Genomic DNA, 23757 nt, shown 5'->3' on the forward strand with positions numbered 1-23757 from the left:
TTTAGAATATTAATTAGAAGGTCTTGAGGAGCAATTTTCCCAATTTTTAAGTTTTTGGGCAAAATGGGGCTTGTATGACTGAAATTTTAAAGAAAAGGCTTAAGGGCATTTTGGTCATTTGGCAATTAAATGAAATAAAATGGGAAAAAGAAGGCAAAAATCAGTCATTCCTTTTCCTTCTCCAGCCGAAATTCTCAAGTCACCATAGCTAGGGTTTTCAAAATTTTCAAGCTCAATTGTAAGTGCTCCCAAGCCCCGTTTTTAATGTTCTTCGTATCCCGGTAGCTTACTCTCTCTATTTCTACTTATATTTCATGCTAGGGTTCATGTTTAGAAATTTACCCATGCATGACTTACTTGTATTTTGATAGTTTATGGAGGAATATGGAAGTTGGATGTGTGTTCAATATCTTTTCCTAGGTGATTTTCATGAAAAACACCTAAAACGGACCTTTTTGCAAAAGGTGTGAAATGTAAGGTAGAAATGTGAAGTAACGGAAAAATGTGGGCTGTCATAAGAGGAAAGAACATTCGGCTAGGCTTGGGTGATGTAGAAATTGCATGCATTCCATTATACGAGCCTAGGGACTAAATCATAAAAATGTGAAAGGTTAGGGGCAAAACGATCATTTGGACTGGGGGTGAAATGTAGACTCAAAAAGTACAATGTGAGGTGTTAATGATTTATTTTTATTGTTATAGACCCCGAGGAACAAATTCCAGAGGTTGATCAAGGAAAATGAAAGGTTTCGAAATAACCAAAACACAATACCGAGACGAGTACCAGGTAAGTTCGAATAACTTAAAGTAAACTCATATTATGCTTAATTTCATGATTTATGAATGTATGGTAATTGCATTTGATGATGGCATGAAAATCTATTAAATATATCCTTAATAATGGCATGCTGATAAATGCCCCGGTTGAGGTTGAAAAGGAAATCTGATGGATAAACCATGGCTTACATGACCTGAGATCCTACATGTGTTGCAAAAAGGATTTAGCCCGGACGGGTAGTCTGTTGATCTCAAATATAAAAAGGATCTAGCCCAGACGGGTGTTCCTTGAGTGATCAAGCCTCCCGAAGAATATATGTGCATTGTGGATTTAGCCCAGACAGGTAATCCTATTAGGGTCTGAATTTAGCCTAGACTGGTAATTCAGATCCGAGCTTAGTAAGGGTGTTTGTCGCTATAAAGGATTTAGCCTGGATTGGTAATTCCAACTTCACCTTATGAGTTTACGATGCGGGGGATTTAGTCTAGACTGGTAATCTCGCTATAAGATGTGAGATTCGCAGGAGTGCATACTTGAAATGATAATTCTTATGACTTGACGGATAATGGATAATCCATCGAGATTTCCTAGAAACTCAACGAGATTAATATGATGTATATAAATGAAATGATGAATGATGAGCTCATCTAAGACAAATTACATGGTGCATTATTATTGTGACTAACTTGTTGATTGAATGCATGTGATAAGGAAACTATTTCATTCTTGTTGGTTTATTTGCTTAATATGGTTGTATGCTAATTAATCGGTAAGTTTACTTTCCAGTTATTCGGGGTTACTAAGCATGTAAATGCTTACCCGTCTCTCTTCCTTGTCTTATAGAGCTCGAGGACTCATAAAGATTGGAAGATGGTTGGAGAGTTAACATACTATCAACTAGTCCAACTTTGGTATATAGGCACTTTTATTTTGTTAAATGGCATGTATAGGGCACTTGGTTTATTTTCTTAGAAATGTCATTTGATTAGCCATAATGAAGACATGTAAAGATATACACATCTATTTGTATATGGCCATGGGAATTGGCTCATTTTGAAGTAGGCTACGACTTACAAATCTATACATGTTTATGTTTACATGGGATGGCTTGACTATAACTGGCAATGAGTTATAAGAATAAGCCAATCTTAAATGTGTCAATGAGACATGGAAACCCTTAATATGAAAAGGGAATTAACCTAGCATGTACAAAACTGATGATATGAGGTTTACATGCAATGAGGTTTATCAAGGTTTTATGTAAGAGTATAATCTGGCCTTATTATGTATTAAGATAACCTATAAGTGTGATTAGTTGATAGAGGGTGACCAAAGGCTTGGAAAATAGCTCTACAAGGTCCACACGGGTAGACATACGGGCGTGTGTCTAGGCCGTGTGTGACACACGAATCACCCCCATGGGCGTGTGGTGTGGTTGTGCGTCCCCTGTACCTAAAATTTTAAGTCAGTTTCAAGCACGGCCTAGACACACGACCATGTTTCTTGGCTGTGTGCCCCTAAATGCATGCTGACGTTATAAACAGAGAGTTATACGGACTGAGGACACGGGCGTATCCCAAGCTACACGGGCGTATGTGACCACACGGCCCCACCCACACGAGCATGTGACTCTCTAAAGCAAGAGAATTTATTAAGTTGTCCAAAGTTTATTGAATGTTCTTGGTTTTGTCCCAAACCGCCTCGATATATGTTTTTGGCCTCGAAGGCCTGTATAAAGGATGGTACGCATGTGTTTCAAAAGTTTTAGTTTTTGGCAAAATTTGGTGACCCAGTTTTATATGTTGGTGAAGGTTTAAGTCCGGTAACGCTTCGAACCCTGTCCTGGCTTTAGATATGGGTAAAGGGTGTTACATACGGTTTAGTCGATTCTCGGACTAACGTAGTGTGTGTGAGTCTAGCTATACATGTCATTTTTAACCTGTGATAGTATGATATCTCCAGACAATCTTAGATTATGTTTTCATATAGTAATGGATCCCAATCGAGCAGTTTCTGATGATGTGGAAAGTAATGCGCCAGCCTTCATTCATAGAGTCACGCCGTTTGAATTGAGACCCGTATCTGAGGGTCGGGGAGGAGAGGCCAAGAAAGCCTTCTTCCATGAATGAGTGGTTTTCTAAGTTTTTCTGAACAAATCTGGTTGCTCAGCAACCTCTACCCCCACCTATTCCCCAGTCGGTTCCCGTTGCTCCTCAAGGTTTGGAAACTTTCTGTATGAGTAAGCCAACTATTGATAAAATTCGAAAGTATGGGGCTAAAGAGTTTAGAGCTATAGTTGATGATGATCCTGAGAGAGCCGAGTTTTTGCTTGAGAATACAATTCTAGTTTTTGATGAACTGTCTTGTACGCCAACGGAATGTGTTAAATGTGTTGTATCACTTTTGAGAGATACTGCATACCGATGGTAGAACACTTTAATATCTGTGGTGCCGAGAGAACAGATCACGTGGGAATTCTTTCAAACTGAAATTAGAAAGAAATATATAAGTCAATGATTTCTTGATCAAAAGCGTAAAGAATTTCTAGAATTGAAACTGGATCATATGATCGTAACTGAGTACGAAAGAGAATTCGTGAGACTGAGTAAGTATGCTCGAGAGTGTGTTTCCACTAAATAAATTATGTGTAAATGGTTCGAAAATGGATTGAATAAAGATATCAAGCTTTTAGTCTGAATTATGGAATTGAAAGAATTTGTTGTTTTGGTCGATAGAGCTTGCAAAGCTGAGGAGCTTAGCAAAGAAAATAGAAGAGCTGATTCTGAGCCTAAAGATTCGAGAAAGAGGTAAATGAGTAAACCCTATCATTCCTTTTCAAAGAAATCAAGGGATGCTTATAATCGTTCCAATGCTTCAGTGGGTATTCCAATAGAGATCGTGGAAAGCAGCACACGAATCTAAAAGCTCAAGCCACTTTAGTATCGAGTATCGGTAGTGTCAAAACCAACAAACCTAAGTGTCAACAGTGTGGAAGACGATATTTTGGAGATTGTTGGATGAATAATAAAGCCTGTTTCAGATGTGGCTCGCAAGATCATTTTATTCGTGATTGCCTTGAGTTACCAGAGAAAGACATTTTTTTAATACAAGGCCGAGTAATACAACTGCCAGACGGAAACCACCTCGAAATACTGGAAATATGACTAGTAGAAAAGGTACAACAAAGGATTCTGCTGTAAGATCAGCGGCTCGAGTGCCAGCCAGAGCTTATGCTATTCGTACTCACAAAGATGTATCGGCACTAGATGTTATCACCGGCACATTTTCTCTTTACGACACTGATGTAATTGCTTTGATTGATCTTGGATCGACCCATTTCTATGTCTGTATGAATTTAGTGTCTAGTAAGAGTTTACCTGTTGAGTCTATTGAATTCGTGATTAAAGTATCAAACCCCTTAGGCCAGTATGTCCTAGTTGATAAAGTTTGCAAGAATTGTCCTTTGATGACACGGGGTTACTGATTTCTGGCCGATTTGATGCTTTTACCGTTTGATGAACAAGATGTGATTTTGGGTATAGATTGGTTGATTATGCATGATGCTGTTGTAAACTGTAGATGAAAGAGTATTGAATTGAAATGTCAGAATAGTAAAATTCTTCATATTGAATCTGATGATTCGAGTAGGTTGCCTGTTGTGATATTGATGATGCTAGCACAGAAATATGTGAGCAAGGGTTGCAATGCTTACCTTGCGTATGTACTTGATACAAAAGTGTCTGAATCAAAGATTGAATCAGTGTCAATGGTTTGTGAATATCTAAATGTGTTTCTAGAAGAGTTACCTGGGTTAACCAATCAGAGAGGTTAAATTTGCTATTAAGTTAGTACCGGGAACATCACCGATATCGATTTCTCCGTACAGAATGGCTCCAACAGAATTAAAAGTGTTGAAATCCTAGTTGCAAGAATTAACAGATAAAGGTTTTGCACAACCGAATTTCTCACCTTGGGGTGCACCAGTTCTGTTCGTCAAGAAGAAAGATGCAACGATAAGATTGAGTATCGACTATCGTCAGCCTAACAAGGTCACTATCAAGAATAAGTATCCTTTGCTGAGAATTGATAATTGTTCGACTAGTTGAAAAGAGCAATAGTATTTTCAAAGATTGATCTGAGATCTGGTTATTATCAATTGCGGGTTAAAGATTCGAATGTGCTGAAAACTGCGTTCAGAACCAGGTACGGACATTATGAATTTCTTGTTATGCCACTCAGATTAACTAACGCTCCTGGATTTTTTATAGATTTGATGAATAGAATTTTCAGACCATATTTAAACTGATTCGTAGTTGTATTCATTGATGACATTCTGATCTATTCTCGAAATGAATCTGAGCATGTTGAGATTTGAAGATTGTGTTACACACTTTGCTAGATAAACAATTGTTTGCTAAATGCAGTAAATGCAAGTTTTGGCTCTGAGGAGTTGGATTTTTAGGACACATTATTTCAGCAAAAGGCATCCGAGTTGATCCGAGCAAGATTTCAGTGGTTGTTGACTGGAAACCACCAAGAAATGTATCCAATATCAGAAGTTTTCTAGGATTAGCTAGCTATTCTCAGTGTTTTGCAAAACAGTTCTAGATGATTGCTACACCGATGACTCGATTGTTACAGAAAGATGTGAAATTTGAGTGGCCTGATAAATGTCAATAGAGTTTTGATCAGTTGAAAGTACTATTAACTGAAGCACCAGTTTTAGTTCAGCCTGAGTCGGGTAAAGAGTTTGTGAATTTCAGCGATGCATCATTGAATGGTTTGGGATGTGTCTTAATGCAAGAAGGAAAAATGATAGCTTATGCTTCCAAACAATTAAAACTGCATGAAAAGAATTATCCAATTCACGACTTAAAGTTGGCCGCTATTGTATTCGCATTGAAAATTTGGCGACACCATTTGTTTGATGAAAAATGTCATATCTTTACTGACCACAAGAGCTTGAAATATCAAATGTTTCAGAAAGATTTGAATTTGCAACAACGAAGGTGGCTTGAATTATTGAAAGACTATAAAATAGTGATTGATTATCATCTAGGGAAAGCGAATGTAGTCGCAGATGCTCTGAGTAGAAAATCTTTGTTTGCTTTGAGAGCGATGAACACATGATTGACATTATCTGGTAATGGTTCAATTTTAGCTGAGTTAAAAGCTAAACCAATGTTTCTCTAGCAAATCTGTGAAGCTCAAAAATGTGGCAATGAATTACAAGCTAAAATAGTACAGCGTGAGTCGACTACTAATTTAGAGTATCAGATCAGAGTCAATGGTTATTTGTTGTTCCGAGGTAGAGTTTGTGTATTAAGGAATCCTGAGCTTATACAGAAAATTTTACACAAAGCATACAGTGGTAGCTTGTCTGTTTATCCAGGGAGTACTAAAATGTATAATGATTTGAAACAGTTGTATTGGTGGTCGGGCATGAAACGAGACATTTTAGAATTTATGTTGAGATGTTTAGTTTGTTAACAGGCTAAAGCTAAACATCAAGTACCTTCAGGACTACTATAGGCAGTGATGATACTTGAGTGGAAATGGGATAGAGTTACGATGGATTTCAAATCGAGATTACCCCTATCTCCGAAAAAGAAAGATGCTATTTGGATTATTGTTGACCGTTTAACAAAATTTGCACATTTCATTCTGGTACGTACAGACTTTTCAGTTGATAGATTAACTGAATTGCACATCTTTGAGATTGTCAGATTGCACGGGGTGCCAGTTTTTATTATTTCAGATAGAGATCCGCGGTTTACATTACGATTTTGGAAGAAATTGCAAGAGGCTTTGGGTACACGGTTGCATTTTAGTACTACATTTCATCCGTAAACAGATGGTCAGTCTGAGAGAGTGATTCAGATTCTCAAAAATATGCTTTGTTGCTGCGTTTTAAAATTTGAAGGCAACTGGGAAAAATACTTATCATTGGTTGGATTTGCGTACAATAATAGTTATTAGTCAAGCATAAAGATGGTGTTGTATGAAGCTTTATATGGTCGTAAATGACGAACTCCATTGTACTAGACCGAGCTTAGTGAGAAAAGGATTCACGGGGTTGATTTAATCAAGAAGGTTGAAGAGAAAGTGAAAGTAACTCATGATAGTTTCAAAGCAACTTTAGATCGACAGAAATAGTATGCAGATTTGAAATGTAAGGATATTAAATTTCAAATTAGTGACAACGTGTTTCTGAAAGTATCGTTGTGGAAGAAAATTCTTTGATTTGGTCTCAAAAGAAAGTTGAGTCCACGATTTATCAGACCGTAAGAGATTATTGAGAGAAGTGGGCCAGTAGCTTATCGACTTGAATTACCGTCAAAGCTGGCAAAGATTCATAATGTGTTTCATGTGTCAATGTTATGATGGTACTGATCAAACTCATCGCACATAATTTCTCCGGCAGAGATTGAAATTCAGCCCGATATGTCGTATAGCGAAGAACCGATCAAAATTTTAGCCCGAGAGATTACAGAGTTAAGAAACAAAAGCATAGCTTTAGTGAAGATTCTTTGGCAGCGTCACGGTAACGAAGAAGCTATGTGGGAACCGGAGGAAGCTATGAGGAAACAGTACCCTAACCTATTTTCTGGTAAGATTTTCGGAGATGGAAATTACTAAAGGAAAAGAGTTGTAATATCTCGTTTTCAGTGAAATCGAAACAGTGGTTTTGGGACCACAATTCTGATGTCAAAATATTTATTTTATTGTTATTTTAATGTCTACAGCATGCTAGTAGCATCGTATAAGAATTCTGTTAAGAAATTTTATCGTTAGCATGCTCAATTCGGTAAAAAGGACTAAATCGTGTAAAGTACAAAACTGGAGTTCTATAAGCTAAAGGGATCTAATAGCTATGATATTAAATGGTTAGAGGGTTTATGTTGTAATTAAACTATTTATAATATGAGTGGACTTTTATGGACATTATTTAAATGATTTTAAATGTTATATACCAAGGTTAATTAAGTAAATTAGTAAAAAAGACTAAAATAAGTAAAACAAAATCATATTTTTGTCCATCTTCTTCACCTAGCTGAATTTTAAAGGAGAAAACAACACCATTTTTAAGGTTTGAGCATTTGACAAGCTTATCCTTGTGCATGTAAGTGATTTTTTTCTCGTTTTTAATGATTTATATGTTTTCGAGATCGTTGTAGCTTAATCTAGCTAGCCCAAGGGCTAATTTGCAAAACTGTTAAAAGTCTAGAGTTTTACCATGAATGTATGTTAGTTTTTTTTATGTTTAATGGATGAAAATGAATGATTGATGATAGTTAAACAACTTTAATAAAGGAAATTTTGATGAATTTCTAAATTAGGAATTAAATTGAAAAATAGAAAAATATTCATGATTAAATTTTGAAATAAAGGAAATGTAGGGCTTACTAAGGGTATTAGTGATATTCGGCTATAGTGGGATTGTATTAAATTGCGTGAATCTGTATTTTTATTAGCTAGGGACTAAATTGTAAAGAAGTCAAAAGTTTAGGGGTAAATGTGTAAATTTGCAAAAAAATGTATTTTGGGCTAAATCAAATAGAATGAATGCTAAATGGATTGAATTTGATTATTTAAATGAATACTAAATGGATTGAATTTGATTATTTAGATCAAGTTAAGCCTCATATGAATCTAGATCGAAGGAAAGATAAAGTATCAGACTAGTCGATCTTATATTATTGTTTCAATGATCGAGATAAGTTCATATGTTTAATAAGCATTAAATTATATGTGTTTGATTGCTTAAATTGCTATTATTGAGATGATACAAAACCTCAAAAATTCTTGAAAAGTTATCGGCAATGTATAAATCCCGGTTGAACCTTAAGAATAGATAGGATACAAATGACATGTCATTAGGGGTTATCGTGTTTTGGGTGCTAGTTCTGTACGTTCTATTGGTGGCTGAGTTTTTCAGCATGTGTTGTGGCTACTTATCAGCTTGTGTGAGCAGCACTGTGTAGTTACGTCTTGACCGTCAACTTGTGTAACCAGACCCAGTGATAGCTCGAAAGTGGGCATTTATATAAGATATGAGATATGAGATAGAGATGGTTTCGACCATGTATTGGCACTTAGTGTGCAAGATTCCCAAGTATCCGATATTATTCCAAATGGTTCAATGGGTATATTGATGATATGAAAGAGTAAGAGATTGATATGCATCATTATAGGTAAGTTTATGAGTTGTATAAGCATTGAATCTATGAGATTTTGTGAATTCATGTCTAACCTTTTGATTGAATATATGTTAGGCTTTTGGATTTAAATTGAGTTGCATTATACTATGTTTATTTACTTAAATTGTGAATGAGTGGTAAGATGTACTTTTTAGCCATACGAGCTTACTAAGCTTAATAGCTTACTTTTCCGTGTTTTATAGAGATTTCAAAGCTTGCTCAGATTGGGAGTTGTCGAAGATCTCATCACAGTATCTAGCCTTTGTTTTGGTACTTTTGAACTTTGTGTATTTTGGCTATATGGCATGTATAGGTCATTTGGCTAATGGAAGCCTATATGTTTTAGTTATTTAATTAGTCATTTAATATGACTTGATTTGGCATATGTTGGTTATGTATGCATATATGTGGTTATTCTCATTTTGGTATGTATTTGGATTGCCATGGAAATGCATTAATTGTTTATTGGTATTTTGAGTACAAAATTATTGAACTTGGGAATATGGTATGCATGTTGAATTAAGCACAAAGTCTAATAAGTGAGTTTGATCATTTAGGTATACTTTGGAGGCATATTGGTATGTTTTTGAATGGTTAATTGTGATGCTTATGAACCTTTTGGATGTTGGTATTGATATTGCATGATTTAGACTTGGTTGAGATTGGTTTGAATGCCTATTGATGATATGGTCATATGCTATTTGATGCGCTTAGGTTGTTGCAAGTTTGGGTGAGAAAAATGGCTTGGAAAATAGCCTATTTTCGTCCACACGTGTAACAACCCGATTTTGGGTCTAGTCAGAACAATGGTTTCGGAACCCCAAATCCAACGTAGAAAAGTCTATTTTTATTATATTTTTACGGTCTACAATTTTATGGAATGATTTCGTGAAAATTTCGTTCGAAAATTTTGACATTTGGGCACTCAATTTAGTTAAAAGAACTAAATTGTAAAAAGTGCAAAAGTTGAGTTCTACATGCTAGAGGTGTCTAATTGCTATGAAATTTTAAATTGGAGGTCCTTAAATGGCAACTAGACCATTGGTAAGTTGTTGGACAAAAATGGACATGGTTAGGTATGTTTCTAAAGTTTTTCATTAAGGGTATTTTAGTAATTTAGTAATTAAATGAATTAAAAAGCCAAATTAAAAGCCAATTTTTGTCCATCTTCCTCCCATGGCTGAAATTCACAAGGAGAAACCACGGCTAGGGTTTTTCAAGCTTCCAAGCTCGATTGTAAGTCCGTTCTAGCCCTGTTTTTAATGATTTTTATGTTTTTGAAATCCTTGTAACATGATCTATCTATTTCTACCACTAATTTAAGACCTAATCAAAGTCTAAAATTTTACCCATAATGGATATTTGTGTATTTTGATGTTTAATGGTAGAAAATGCATGTTAGTTGTTTGATAAACAACTTTTGCTAAGTAATTTTCGATGAAAATGCCTAAAAAGGACTTATTTATAAAAAGTTGTGAAATGGGTGTTAAAATGAGAATAAAAGAAAAATGTCCACTGCTATAAGCATGTATAAGGTTCGACTAGGCTTGGGTATTGAAGAAATTGAGTACATTTCATTTTACAAGCTTAGGGACTAAAATGTAAAAATGTGAAACTTTAGGGGCAAAAATGTAATTTTTCCATCATATGATTATGGGGTAATTTGAATAATATGATGATTAAATGAGTTAAATGTGATATTATAGATCAAGAAAAACGAGGTTCAGAATTAGAACGGGAGAAAAACGAGTATTTGACGGTTAGGTCCTATTCACCATTTTTATGTCGAGGTAAGTTTGTATGTTTAATACGCATTAAATTATATATGTACAAATGCTTAATTAATATAATCATGGTGAATGTTGTATTACTGAAATGAAATATGAGTGCTATTGAGTACGTTACATGAAAATGATCGACAGCGATTCGATACAGCGAAAGTCCCGGTTGAACCTTAATAATAGATAGAATACAAATGTCATGACATTAGGGTTACTAAGATTACGTGTAAGACCATATCTGGGATGTGGCATCGATACGAGACTTCGTGTAAGACCATATCTGGGATATGGCATCGAGGTGAGACTTCGTGTAAGACTATAGCTGGCCTATTGGATTCGATACGAGATTACATAAAAGACCATATCTGGGATATGGCATTGGTACGGTACTGTGAGTACGATATTCCTGAGTATCCTTTAGTATTCCAAGTGGTTCAATGGGTAATTTAATGGGTATGTCAAAGAAAAGAAAGAACATATAAGTATTACAAATTAGTACAGGTATGTACATAAAGTTCATAAGCATTGACTTCATGATATTGTGAATTCATGGTTTCCATGAGAATGTTTTTGTGAAAGCCTTGTGATTATTGGTGTATATTTTTGATGTATGAAATATATGGTAAATTCGGTTGGCGATTGTGTAATTGATTTTTGGGCCAAATTGAGTTATGATATAGCATGCTTTATTCACACAAATTGTGATCTATCGGATATGAGAAAAAGAAGAGATTCGTATAATTTCCTATTAAAAATGATTACGGAAGTATGAGAAGATATGAACTTGGAACAATTGAAAGATGTTAAAATATATGCTTGAAATGAGAATACTCATAATTCATGTGCATGTTTACTTTGAAGTTTGAAATGACTTGTTAATTGTTGTAACATGTTACAAAGGAGAGGTTACGGTCGTTAGGCTAATGCCAAGGCATGTTAAATTACGCTTATGAGTTAATAGAGTAAACATCGTGATTGAATAAAATTATAACTATGAGATTTATAGTAATTGGTATTATTTTGAATTTAAATTGTTGAACTTAATAAAAGACTAATAAGAGTTGCTTATCATTTTCGTATGGACTTACTAAGCTATATAGCTTACCCCCTTCCTTTCCCATGTTTTATTGTGTCGTCAAGCTAGCTCAGGTTGGAGATCGCCGGAGATCCTATCAAACTATCAAGCTATCATTTTGGGTATTAATGAATTCAAGTATTTTAAGTTATAGCATGTATAGGGACTTGGTCATTTTGTTATATGCATTATATGATTTTAGCCAATGTAATGGCTTGTAATCGTCAAAAGCTTGTTTTGCTATTTGGCCATGTAAATTGGCTTATAGTGGCAACATGGTTGTAAGCCTAAGTATATTGATATATGTGACAATGTCTATGGTGATATGATCATGGTATGCTTGGTGAATGTGAAATATTTGGAAATGTGGTTTATGGCATGATTATGTAATGTTTGGAATTGTGACCTATTGATGAGATAAGGAATTTGAGTATAATTTGGTATCTAGATAGTAATTGAATGAAGGCTAATGAATGTGAGATTTGTATGTTTGATTTAAGGCTTAATAAATGTAATGAATATTTTAGATAAAGATATAAAGTTGGTATGTTTTAACCATGAATGTGGATGTTTTGGTTGCCTAAGTATGTATTGTTTTATGCCTTTGAATTGGGGTAAGTGTATGTGTCAATAAGGGTGGAAAATGGCTTTGTAAATAGCCTTATTATTGTCCACATGCACCTAAATTGTTGCAAAACAGAATGCTCAGCATCGAGCACATGGGTATGAGACACAGCCGTTTGTTTCAGCTGTGTGAAGGACATGGCCTCGGGAAACAGGCGTGTGTCTTGGCCGTGTGACTTCAATTTGTTCTTGGGTGACAAAGAGAGAGTTACATGGGTTAGGGACACGAGCGTGTGTGATCACAAGGCCTGCCCACACGGACGTGTCCCAAGGCACATGGGCTTGTGACCCCTGTTTAGGAAAAAAATTTCTAAATGTTGTAAAAATTTCCAAAGTTCTCGATTTAGTCCTGAATCACTTCCAAAGCATGTTTTGGGCCTCGTAGGCTTGTTTTTGGGACGATGTGATGGATCGTTAAAAAGTTTTACTTTGCTGCCAAATTTACAATTAGAAATGTATGTTTGTTTGTGTTTACGTCCAGTAATGCCTCGTACCCTTTTCCGATGAAGAATACGGGTAAGGGGTGTTACATTTAGTGGTATCACATCTATGGTTTAGTCGGTTCACGGGCTGAACATAGCATATGTGGAGTCTAGCTATACATGCCATTTTACTACCTGTGATACGCTGATGAAATTGTTTTGTTGAGACAGAGATGCTTTCCAACTGAGCTACTTTCGAAAATGCTGAAAGTGATACTAAGATATTTGAAAATGTGTTTGTGATAAGTTGAAACTTGTAAAGGTATGAATAAGAGTTCGTGATATGTATGTGATGATGTACAAAATGAAATAACCATAAGTTGAGAAATATGGGTAAATTGTCATTATTCCGGTTGAGCGTTGTGTTTCGATGGATTATGGTGATTTTATGAAACGAAATGAAAGTTTATATTGTGATAAACTCATCCATGTTTGTTTGGCATTAATATGATGTTATGTGCTTGACTTGTTTGATTAAGTGAATGCAATAAGTAAACTTACTCAAAATTTATGGAATGTATGTATGAGTGCACTTGTTTGAATAATATACTCGGAAAGTTCGTGTAACATAAATAGTTATGTTAATTTTCCTAAAGTGAATTATATAACTATGATGATATTATGATGATGATGAATGTTAAGTCACATGTGTGCATATATGAGAGTTGTGTTAGAGGCTTTACGACCTCACCCCCTTACCAATGTGGTATTTTATAATGAAAATTCACGAGATTTATGTTGAATGAGCTCACAAGTGAGAGACTAAAGAGTTCAATAGTGAAATAACTAAAATGTGGTCAGAGCTGAGAATAGTTTGGCAAGTGAATAGAGTTTTGGAAAAGATGCCAGGTTATTCTAAAGATCATTCGGATTTTGCAATGTCACAGTTAAAGAAAAAGTTAATCTCGGCTAATCGACTCATTCAGGTATGATGTCTAAAGTATGTATTTGCTGGAATTTCTTCCAGATTAATTTTCGTTAGTGAATAGAATAAGACAGGATTAATGATGACAGAATTAGTCAAAGGAATGATATTTGAATCGTAAAGATGTCTGAGTGTAACAGTTGAAATTGAATAGATTATGATGATCTCTCTTGGGTATTTTATATATTCATTTATCCTCAAAGATATATGTGATTGTTCGTTTTCTGATGAAATTCTTATCGTATGAGAATGCTAGCTGTTTATAATGTTAGATGAAAGCACTGTTGGTCTGGTTGGTTGATGATCAGCATATCTTATCTCTCTCTTTGGGGTTCTATTCTATTATGTTTGGAATAAAAGTTGATGGTGAAAATTTATGTGAGGCTATTCTTCTGTTTCTACTGGATGTTGTTTTGTTTTAAAGATATATTTGGAAAATATATTATCTCTGTTATAATTGATTCTAGAGTGTGTAAGCATTGTTTTTCTTTTGGTTTTCTCTGAAGAATCATCAAGATCTTTATTATTTTCTTATGAGTTATGTTCTCAGACTTTCAATATGGTACCGCGTCTTGGATTTCTTTATCTCGGTTTTCTTATCATCATTATTTCATAAATTATCAATCATGGCTCATCTTTAAAGTGTGCTCTTTGGCTTTTGATAACTATGTCTATTATGGATGTATTTCTGGTTCGATCATAGGAACGTGTTGATTCTGGTATCAGGATTTCTCTAATTTTCGTGAAAGGAATTGACATCGGCAAAGGTATAGATATTAGAAGCTCAAGCTCGAATTGTAAGCTAGCTTTCTTTTCTCAGGTAAGTTTGATTAAGGTCAATGAGTTCAATCAGGATATTTTGCTTTCTTGAGCTAATGCAGTTGTAAAGATCTTTGATTAGCATGTTAAGGGAATTATAAAAGATTGTATGTTTAAGTTGTTTAACAGCATGAAGAAAGGAGTATTTTGATATGTTATTATTTGATAGTTGAGATCGACTTAGTTGTTTTTATCTGAGCAAGCTAGTTGAAAGGCAATTTGAGTTATATGCATTTAAGTTTATCCTCAGGTAAGAAAATAAAATCTTGTACATTTATGGGTGAATAGACAAACAGTTTGAAGGAAGAATTCATATTCTAGAAAGCATGATACAGAGGTATATCTATTAGATTTGTTCTAATTGAATGATGTTGTTATGAGTTAAAGCTGTTCCGATTGATAAAGTTATCACATTTGTGAAAGTTTGAATAGTCTGTTGCATGTTAGCAAATTTGAAAACAGATGAAGGTGTTATTAACCGAAGCACTGGTTCTAGTTTCTGTTTGAATTGAGTAAGGAATTCGTGATTTTTCAACGATGCACTATCGAACGGATCGGAATATGTTTTAATACAAGAATGTAAAGTGACAGATTTTGCTTTTAGACTGTTAAAAATCTCTTTAAAAGAATTGTCCGATGGGTAATTTAGAATCGGCCACTATTATGTTTGTGTTGAGAGTCGATGACATCGTTTGTTCGACGAGAAATGTCATATGCTTCTTGATTACAAGAGTTTAAAGTATCTAATGTTACAGAAAAATCTGAAATTAAGACAACGTTGATGGCTTGAACTATTGAAAGAATGTGAATAGTTAACGATTAACTTTGGGGAAGTAGATATAGTTGCAGGTGATTGAATGGAAAGCCTTTGTTCATTTTGTGAGTGTTGGTTACATGATTAATCTTATTTGATGGAAGTCTGAATTTAGCTAAATTAAAAAGCTAAAGCTACGTTTTCTTTGCAAGATTGAGAACCTCAGGAATGTGATAGTGAGTGGTAAACTAAACAAGTACAGTGTGAGATGACTTTTGATTCTGATTTCTGTTATTATTATGTCAAGATAGAATTTGGGCAATGAATTATCCAGAACTTATGCAGAAAATGTTGTACGAGACTCAATAGTAGCTCGTTTGTTGATTCAAGGAGTAATTCAAATTTTTGACAATATGCTCTGACACTGTGTTTCAGAGTTCAAAGATGATTGGAAAGAGATATACGAGGTGAAATTGATTTGTGATTCTGAGGAAAAGGGTGAAAGTGATTCATGAAAGTTGAAAGCAACTTCAGAATGACATAAGTAGTATACAGATTTAAAAATTTAAGATATTGAATTCCAGATCGATGACAGAGTGCTTCTAGAAGTATTGCCCTTGAAAAGGACTCTTCGATGAGGTAAAGTAAACTACGAGAACATTACTCTAATCTCTTTTCTGGTAATATTTTCGGGGACGAAAATCCCTAAAGGGGAGAGAGTTGTAATAGCCCGATTTTTGGTCTAGTCGGAACAGTGGTTTTGAGAGCTCAAATCCGACATAGAAAAATTTATTTTATTATATTTTTATGGTCTACAATTTTATGGAATGATTTCGTGAAAATTCCGTTAGTGTGTCCCCTGCACCTAAATTGTTGCAAAACAAAATGCTCAGCATCGAGCACACGGGTATGAGACACGGTCGTGTGTCTCAGCCGTGTGAAGGACACGGCCTCGGGACACGGACGTGTGTCTTGGCAGTGTGGCTTCAATTTGTTCTTGAGTGACAAAGAGAGAGTTACATAGGTTAGGGACACAGGCGTGTGTGATCACACGGCCTGCCCACACGGGCGTGTCCCAAGCCACACGGACGTGTGACCCCTGTTTAGGCAAAAATTTTCTAAGTGTTGTAAAAAGTTCCAAAGTTCTCTATTTAGTCCCGAATCACTTCCAAAGCATGTTTTGGGCCTCGTACGTTCATTTTTGGGACGATGTGATTGATTGTTAAAAAGTTTTAATTTGGTGCCAAATTTACAACTCGGAATGTATGTTTACTTGTGTTTACGTCCGGTAATGCCTCGTACCCTGTTCTGGCGAAGAATACGGGTAAGGGGTGTTACAACAAGGGCGTGTGTCTTAACTGTGTGTGACACATGGCCAGGTGACACGGCCGTGTGTCCCCTGATGTTTATTTAGAAACTAAGTCAGTAGCTTCACACGGCCTAACACACCGGCGTGTGACTTGGCCGTGTGGCATAAGTCAGTATACCCTCCAGTTTTTACACGGCCTAGCACAGCCTGGTACACGGGTGTGTAAGGCCATTTCGAAGGGTACACGGGTTAGTCACACGAGCGTGTGGTTGGCTGTGTAACCCAAGTCAGAGAGTTACACGGGGTCGGACACTGGCCAGGACACGGCAATGTGATCCCATTTCAAATGTCCACACAGCTTGTGACACGGGCATGTCTCTTGGCCATGTGAGACACACGGCCTAACCACACGAGCGTACGTCCCCTGCACTTTGAAAATTTTCTATGTTTTTCTAAAAATTTATTAAGTATTCGAATTAGTCCCGAACCACTTCTAATGCTTGTTTTGGGCTTCGAGGGCTCGTGTTAGGGACTATATGATTGTATTTGAATGACATTTGTTTGAATTTGAGAAATGAATGTGAAATGTATGATTATTTAAGAAATAAGTCTGGTAATGCTCCGTAACCCTATTCCAGTGACAGATACAAGTTAGGGTTGTTACAATACATATGCTTGGTGAGTAACCGATGCTAAGAATAGCACCCGGTAAAGCGCCCAAGACTACAGCAATATGAGGCATCTACCTATGTCCATGGCAGAAGGATTTTTCGTCCAATAAAGTTCACGATACAACATAGCTAGCACTGCAAGGCCCCAACTATATGAGCAAATGTCATGCAAATCAGATAATAGAGGCAAGTACATTAAGTAGACCTTGTTGCAATTTACATCCAGCTTGAGTACACCCCCTGTGACGTGCATAATGTATGCTCGAACGGCATACATCATCTCTCGTTCAGTGGCAGTACTTGGTAAATGCTCAAAATTGGTCTTCAGCCTACAAAACCTCTATCCCGTAAATTTCCCCTCACTAGGCGAGCGTCCAGGTAAGTTATAGTAAAGGGCAATCGGCTCAGAGATTGAACTTACGCCCATGATTGCACTCTTGTCGATGGGAAGCCCGAGTTGCAGGGCAACATCCTACAGAGTGATGGCGCACTCCCCACATGGCAAATGAAATGTGTTGGTCTCCGAGCGCCATCGCTAGACCAAAGCAGATATTAAGTCGTACCACAAATCAAACGTCTGAATCAATGCCACTGATCCAAATCCGGCTAACTCCAAGTATGGCATAAGGCACTTATCCAGCAAATAGCCTACACCATTCACACAACCCCTCAATGCACTGTACAGGCCCTGACACTATTAAATTACTAAAATAGTTAATATAACCTAATTTAACTCTGTAAATTATGTGAGTAAAAAATAACAATTTTATTATCATCTCATTAACAGTTTTTGATATGTGATCATCATTATTAATCAAAGAACTCATTTAGCAATCTGCAATTTAAAAAATTTAATTTAATTAGCTTGTTGCAAAAAACACAATACGATAGGTAAATAATTTGGATTTGAGCCTTATTTTCTCAATAATAGGAGAAGCAATATTAAAATACAAAAGTAAGATGCCCTAACAATTTGTTGAGAATAACAAATTTCGATAGTTAATTTCTAAATGGTCAATTTTCAATAATTATTAAAACATATTAATATTATACGGTAAATAATACGATAAATATAGTACAATAATAATATAATTATAATAAAAAATCTCATAAATTCCCATATTTTTACCTACATAAAAATTATGTTAGTTTATAATGATAATATAATTAAATTAAATCAAAATTATCTAAACATAAAAAGATAAGAATCCAAAAATAAAACTGAAAGATACTGTTTAGTTTCTTTTAAATAACCTACAAAAATATATAAAAATAAAATTAATCAACATCTCAATAAATCAAAAATTGTCAAATAAATCAAAAACAAAAAAATTATTATATTCATAACAAATCACAATAAACATTAAACTAAACAAATAATTAACCTAATCATAAAAATTACTAACAAAATAATTTTAAAATAAATTAAAAATAAAAAAATTACATTCATAACCTAACAAATCACAATAAATATTAAACTAAACAAACAATTTATAATAGTTACTAATAAAATCTTTAAAATAAATTAAAAAACATAAAAATCACAATAAACAAACTACACAATACTAACAAAATAATTTATAACAATTCCTCATCGTAATCCCTCTTATTAAAAAAAAAAACAAAAATATATTATCCTTCTCTTCTCCTTTCTCTTTTTTCTTCTCATTTATTTATTTCTTTCTTCTCCCTCTCTTCTTCTCCACTAGTGATGTTTTTTTTACCGTTTCTATTCTTCTCTACAAGGGGACTATGGTTATAAAGTCCCCCAAATCCCTCTCCCTCTTTCTTCTCTTTCTTCTCGTGGCCTAAGGAGGATAGGACTCAACGCTGACAGGCTACAAAAAACGGAGGGGACTGATGCCTAGCAGCAGTGTCGCCTGTCAGTATGGCGTCACTAGTGCCGCTACCAGTCTAGCACCACCCCTTGCACCTTGAAACCGTATAAAAACCATATAAACCCAGTATATTACTCGTATATTTTGGATGTCGTTAATTAATATGACACAACTCATTAAAATATTAATTATTTTTAAAATAAAAATATTTTCTTTTCAGAAAAAAATAGGATGACCCCGCCTATGCACCAACCTCCACCCCACAAATAACTCATTTTCGTATATAATTGGATATGCATATCATTTTCAATTTTAATTATTTATTTTATATTATTGATGTAAAAAAGCTTATTTTGTTAATTAATTAATTTTTGAAGGTTATTTTCCTAAAAAAGCCAAAGTGCGGAAACCATAAAAGTAAAAAGGAATGTTCCCGCCACGCCAGTGGCCACCAGTCTATCGGTGAATTTGGAATGTGTGGTTTAAAACCTGTAATGTAACTAAACTACAAAAATCAAACTAAAATTAATTGAATAAATATGTATCAGCTTTCTTCTTCTTCTTCTTCTTCTTCTTCTTCAGTTTGTTTTCTTACATTCCTCAGGAAGTAATTAGCCTGTATTTTGCAATTCACATGACTTCCTTAGTTCCTCTCTCTTTCAACCCTCCTTTTCTCCACTCTCAATCTCATTCCTTTTCTTCCAAACCCTCCTCCCTCTCTCCTTCCCCTTCCAATCTCTTCGTCTGCTTCTTCTCCTCTTCTCCTCCTCCTCCTCCTCCTCCTTCTTCTTCTTCTTCTTCACATAATTCCTCAAATTTCGACCGCGAAGAAACCAGGTGGCTTCGTGAGGAACAGCGATGGCTCCGTGAAGAGCAACGCTGGCTAAGAGAAGAGCAGCGCTGGCTTAAAGAGAAAGAATCGCTACTTTGGGAAATCTCCCAACTCAAGCTTCAAATCCAAGCCTTAGAAAACCGGAATTCCTTTCATGGAGCTTCGGTTACGGAGACAATATCCCGTATCGGAGCTTTACTGCAGGTGTTGAAAGACAAGAATCGGATTGCGGAAAGCGGAGAAAGCGCGAGAGATATGGTTTTCGAAGAAGTAAAAGAGAAAGAGGTGGTTGTAGAGGAAGGAGTTAGGGTTCTGGAAAAGAAGGCAAAAGAGGTTGAAAAGAAGATAGAGAGAAAAACGTTGAGAGTAGGCAGCGAAGGAGAGCAAGTTCGAGAAATGCAGGTCAGCTAAATCATAGCCAATGTTTTTTCTTTTATTTGAGTATATGATTTTCTTTATTTTTAAAATGAAAAAATTATTCAATAAAAAATGTGGGGAATTCTGGATACAAATCAAGACCCATTTTTACATCCAATAAGACTGAGTAGAAGTGAGGCAACCTCGTCCCGCTTCTTTGGCATTCTTAATTGAAATTTGAGTGGATGATGGATCTTGATTTGTTCCCTAATGGCTTTTTATCATGACAGGAAGCGTTAGGAAAACTGGGTTTCTACTCTGGTGAGGAGGACATTGAATTTTCCAGCTTCTCCAGCGGGACTGAACGTGCTGTGAAAACTTGGCAAGTAAGCTATAATTTCACTATTGTGTTTTGTCAATGGACATGAGTTTTCCACTATTATCAGAGATACCAATTCTGGGGACAAAATGATCTGTTATGAATCGCTCATCAGATTCTTCTATGATGTTCATTAGCAAATGATTTATGATCCCTCCTGACAGGCAACAATAGGTGCCCGTGAAGATGGAATAATGACGGCAGAACTTCTTCAAAGGTTGTTCGAAGAACAGGAAGTCAAGAGTTCTAGCTCAAGCAATATTGCAACTATTCGGGAGAAGGTATGTTGATATCATGCAAAAGGCTTAAGTTCCACGGTCTTCCATGAACAATTTAGTTTTTGTTAGTTTATACATGATCAAGATTTTGAATCTAAAGTTTGTTCAGTTTATTTGTGCTCATGACCAAACTCGTTTATATTGGTTTTAAAGTTCGTTAAACTTGTTTATTGTTATAATAAAATTATTATGGATTGTGTGCTTATATTTTATTTATAATATAATTCTTAATATTTATATTGACTATTTTATAACTAAAAATTAGTATATATATATTTACATATTATATATATTTATATGTTTATTTATTGTTTGTTTATTAGTTATTCAAGAATATTGTCCATAAACATGTTCAATTATATGTTCATGAAGATTGTTTGTGAACATGTTTGTTTAACTTAAACAAACGAACATGAACACATATAATTTTAAATAAACAAACACGAATAAGCATTTTGAAATTCTTAATGAACATGGACTGAACACAAATAAGCTTTAAATAGACAAACGGACATGAACAGAGATTTGTTCGTTCAAGTTCAGTTTGCTTACAACCCTATGCTGCTATATTTTGATTTCATCCAACTAAATGGTTGGTTTCATGCACTTCGTCTTATTTGTAGGAAGGGACCAATGGAACTGCAATAACGTCTTTGACAGAAATCTCAGAAATACAACAGAAAGTTGTGAAAGAGGAAGGTTTCACAGAAGCTGAGGTATCTCAACACCGAGTTTTTCTGCTTGGAGAAAACCGGTGGGAAGAACCTTCTAGGCTTACTGGTAAGGATAAACAAGCTACGGGGAGTAAAAACATAGATGCCAAAACAAGCTGCCATGCTTGTCGGGGAGAAGGCCGGTTGATGTGCGCAGGTAATAATTATTTCCTACAGTTGAATTGAACCTCAATCTTTGAAGGACCTGGTCTGCGGATAGAATAAGACACTGTTCTTTGATTTTTAGAATGAATATACTGCAATTGCAATATTGCTCAAACATGACCATTTTCAAAGTTATTCAAGTACTTGTTACCTTAAATTAACTATTACTTTCATTGACATTTCTCTACTGCAGAGTGTGATGGAACAGGTGAACCTAATGTTGAACCACAGGTAAAAATGGGTTTTGCTTGTTCTGTACATGATTTGTTTAAAGAGGTCTAGTATGATTCAAAGCCCCTATACCCCAAATCCAAAAAGACAAAAATACTTACATCTACTTAGCCACATTGATGATTTGACCGGTTTTTGTGATGCAGTTCTTAGAATGGGTGGACGAGGGAGCAAATTGTCCATACTGTGACGGCCTCGGGTATACAACTTGTGAAGTATGCCAAGGAGGGGCAGTGGTTTAGGTTGTAATGTTCATTAAATACAATAACATTAGAGGAAGGAACTCCAATTATACAAAAAAAAAAAAAACCCATAATTCATGATGTTTCAGAGAATCCATTACGCATGAGATTCTTTGTTTTTGGCAAACCTCATAAGATTACTAGTCCCTGTTTCGGAGCATGGGGCACCGAATTTGGAGGCAGATGCATTGTTCTGTGCTCCTAAATAGGGGTTTAGATGTGTAATGTATTTTGTTTCTTATTCTTGAAAGAAAATTCTTTTGCGGCTACTTGCAATCTGGTGCACTTGCAAATTACCTACTGCGGCCGAACTTCAACGTGCAACATGCATCTCTTGAGCCCAATTTGTCGAGTATATGACACCTTGTTACTCATGTAATCATGAGAAAAAAGTTTATTTATTACAAATAAAATAAAGAATAGTTAATATATATTTAAACTTGAAATTAAAAAGATAAGTGATTAAAAATTATTAATTGAAATTAATTTTTATTAACTTATATATTAAAACATAATGGAAAATTAACACTTTTACCAAATATAGCAATAATGTTATATTAAGTGAGCCATTGCTTGATTGTCTCAATTATAACTTAAAATCCTTATGAAAATTCTAAGTGTTCACTACTAAAAGAAAACTAGATCAGTAACGGTAATAAAAGTTAACCGTCTAATTATTGCGGTTTTCTTATTTAGGTTAAGTTTAATTCAACAGTTGATTTTCAAACTATTTCTTTTGTTTTCTTTAAGTTAGGTATTTAAATTAATTTTTGGCGGAATTTAAGTATCTATACTTTATTTTTGTAACTAATATTTTCTGCCTTTTAGTATACCACACAATGGATCTAAATTAAAAATTAAAAATTAAAAATATAAATTAATTAAAAATATAATCTTTTTCACGCTAAGAATAAACCTAAACAAATAATTATCTAGATACATTCCAAATGTGTTTTATTAATAAGTTTATATATTTTATTTTATAAAATATCATGTTATTTATATTATTATTGTAAAATTAAAAATATATAAAATTTAAAATATATAAAATAATATTATTATTAAAAATTTATATCAAGAATGAATCTAGATATATATCCAGATTCATTAGAGAAGTGTTCTTTAGTTCTTTTATATATATATATATATAAACTTATAAACTTATAATATTTTATTTTTTATTTATTTATATTTTTTATAAGTTTTAAATTTTAAATTTATTTTTTAATAATTTATATATGATATATTCTAATTATTTATATGTTATTCAAAATATTATAGGCTTTTTATTTATTTATAATTG

General features: G+C 34.6%; 1 protein-coding gene across 1 annotated transcript; it reads left to right on the top strand.

Annotated features, from left to right (window-relative positions):
- The first annotated feature begins 19725 nt into the window (after positions 1-19725).
- On the top strand, positions 19726-22723 carry LOC108461934 (protein disulfide isomerase pTAC5, chloroplastic). The gene is made up of 6 exons (XM_017761923.2): positions 19726-20491; positions 20737-20832; positions 20990-21106; positions 21727-21973; positions 22175-22212; positions 22359-22723. The coding sequence occupies exons 1-6, from the start codon at positions 19892-19894 to the stop codon at positions 22452-22454; spliced, it is 1194 nt and encodes a 397-aa protein (XP_017617412.1). The 5' UTR covers positions 19726-19891; the 3' UTR covers positions 22455-22723.
- The last annotated feature ends 1034 nt before the right edge of the window (positions 22724-23757 follow it).

The sequence above is a fragment of the Gossypium arboreum genome, chromosome 10 (assembly GCF_025698485.1).
Source record: "Gossypium arboreum isolate Shixiya-1 chromosome 10, ASM2569848v2, whole genome shotgun sequence".
Taxonomy (NCBI): Eukaryota; Viridiplantae; Streptophyta; class Magnoliopsida; order Malvales; family Malvaceae; genus Gossypium; species Gossypium arboreum.

Excerpts from the sequence above, each read along its gene's own strand:
- LOC108461934 (XM_017761923.2), top strand. The coding sequence starts at position 19,892 with ATGACTTCCTTAGTTCCTCTCTCTTTCAACCCTCCTTTTCTCCACTCT. Across the intron at positions 20,833-20,989 it reads GTGCTGTGAAAACTTGGCAA|GCAACAATAGGTGCCCGTGA; the intron begins GTAAGCTATAAT and ends CCCTCCTGACAG. Across the intron at positions 22,213-22,358 it reads AACCTAATGTTGAACCACAG|TTCTTAGAATGGGTGGACGA; the intron begins GTAAAAATGGGT and ends TTTGTGATGCAG.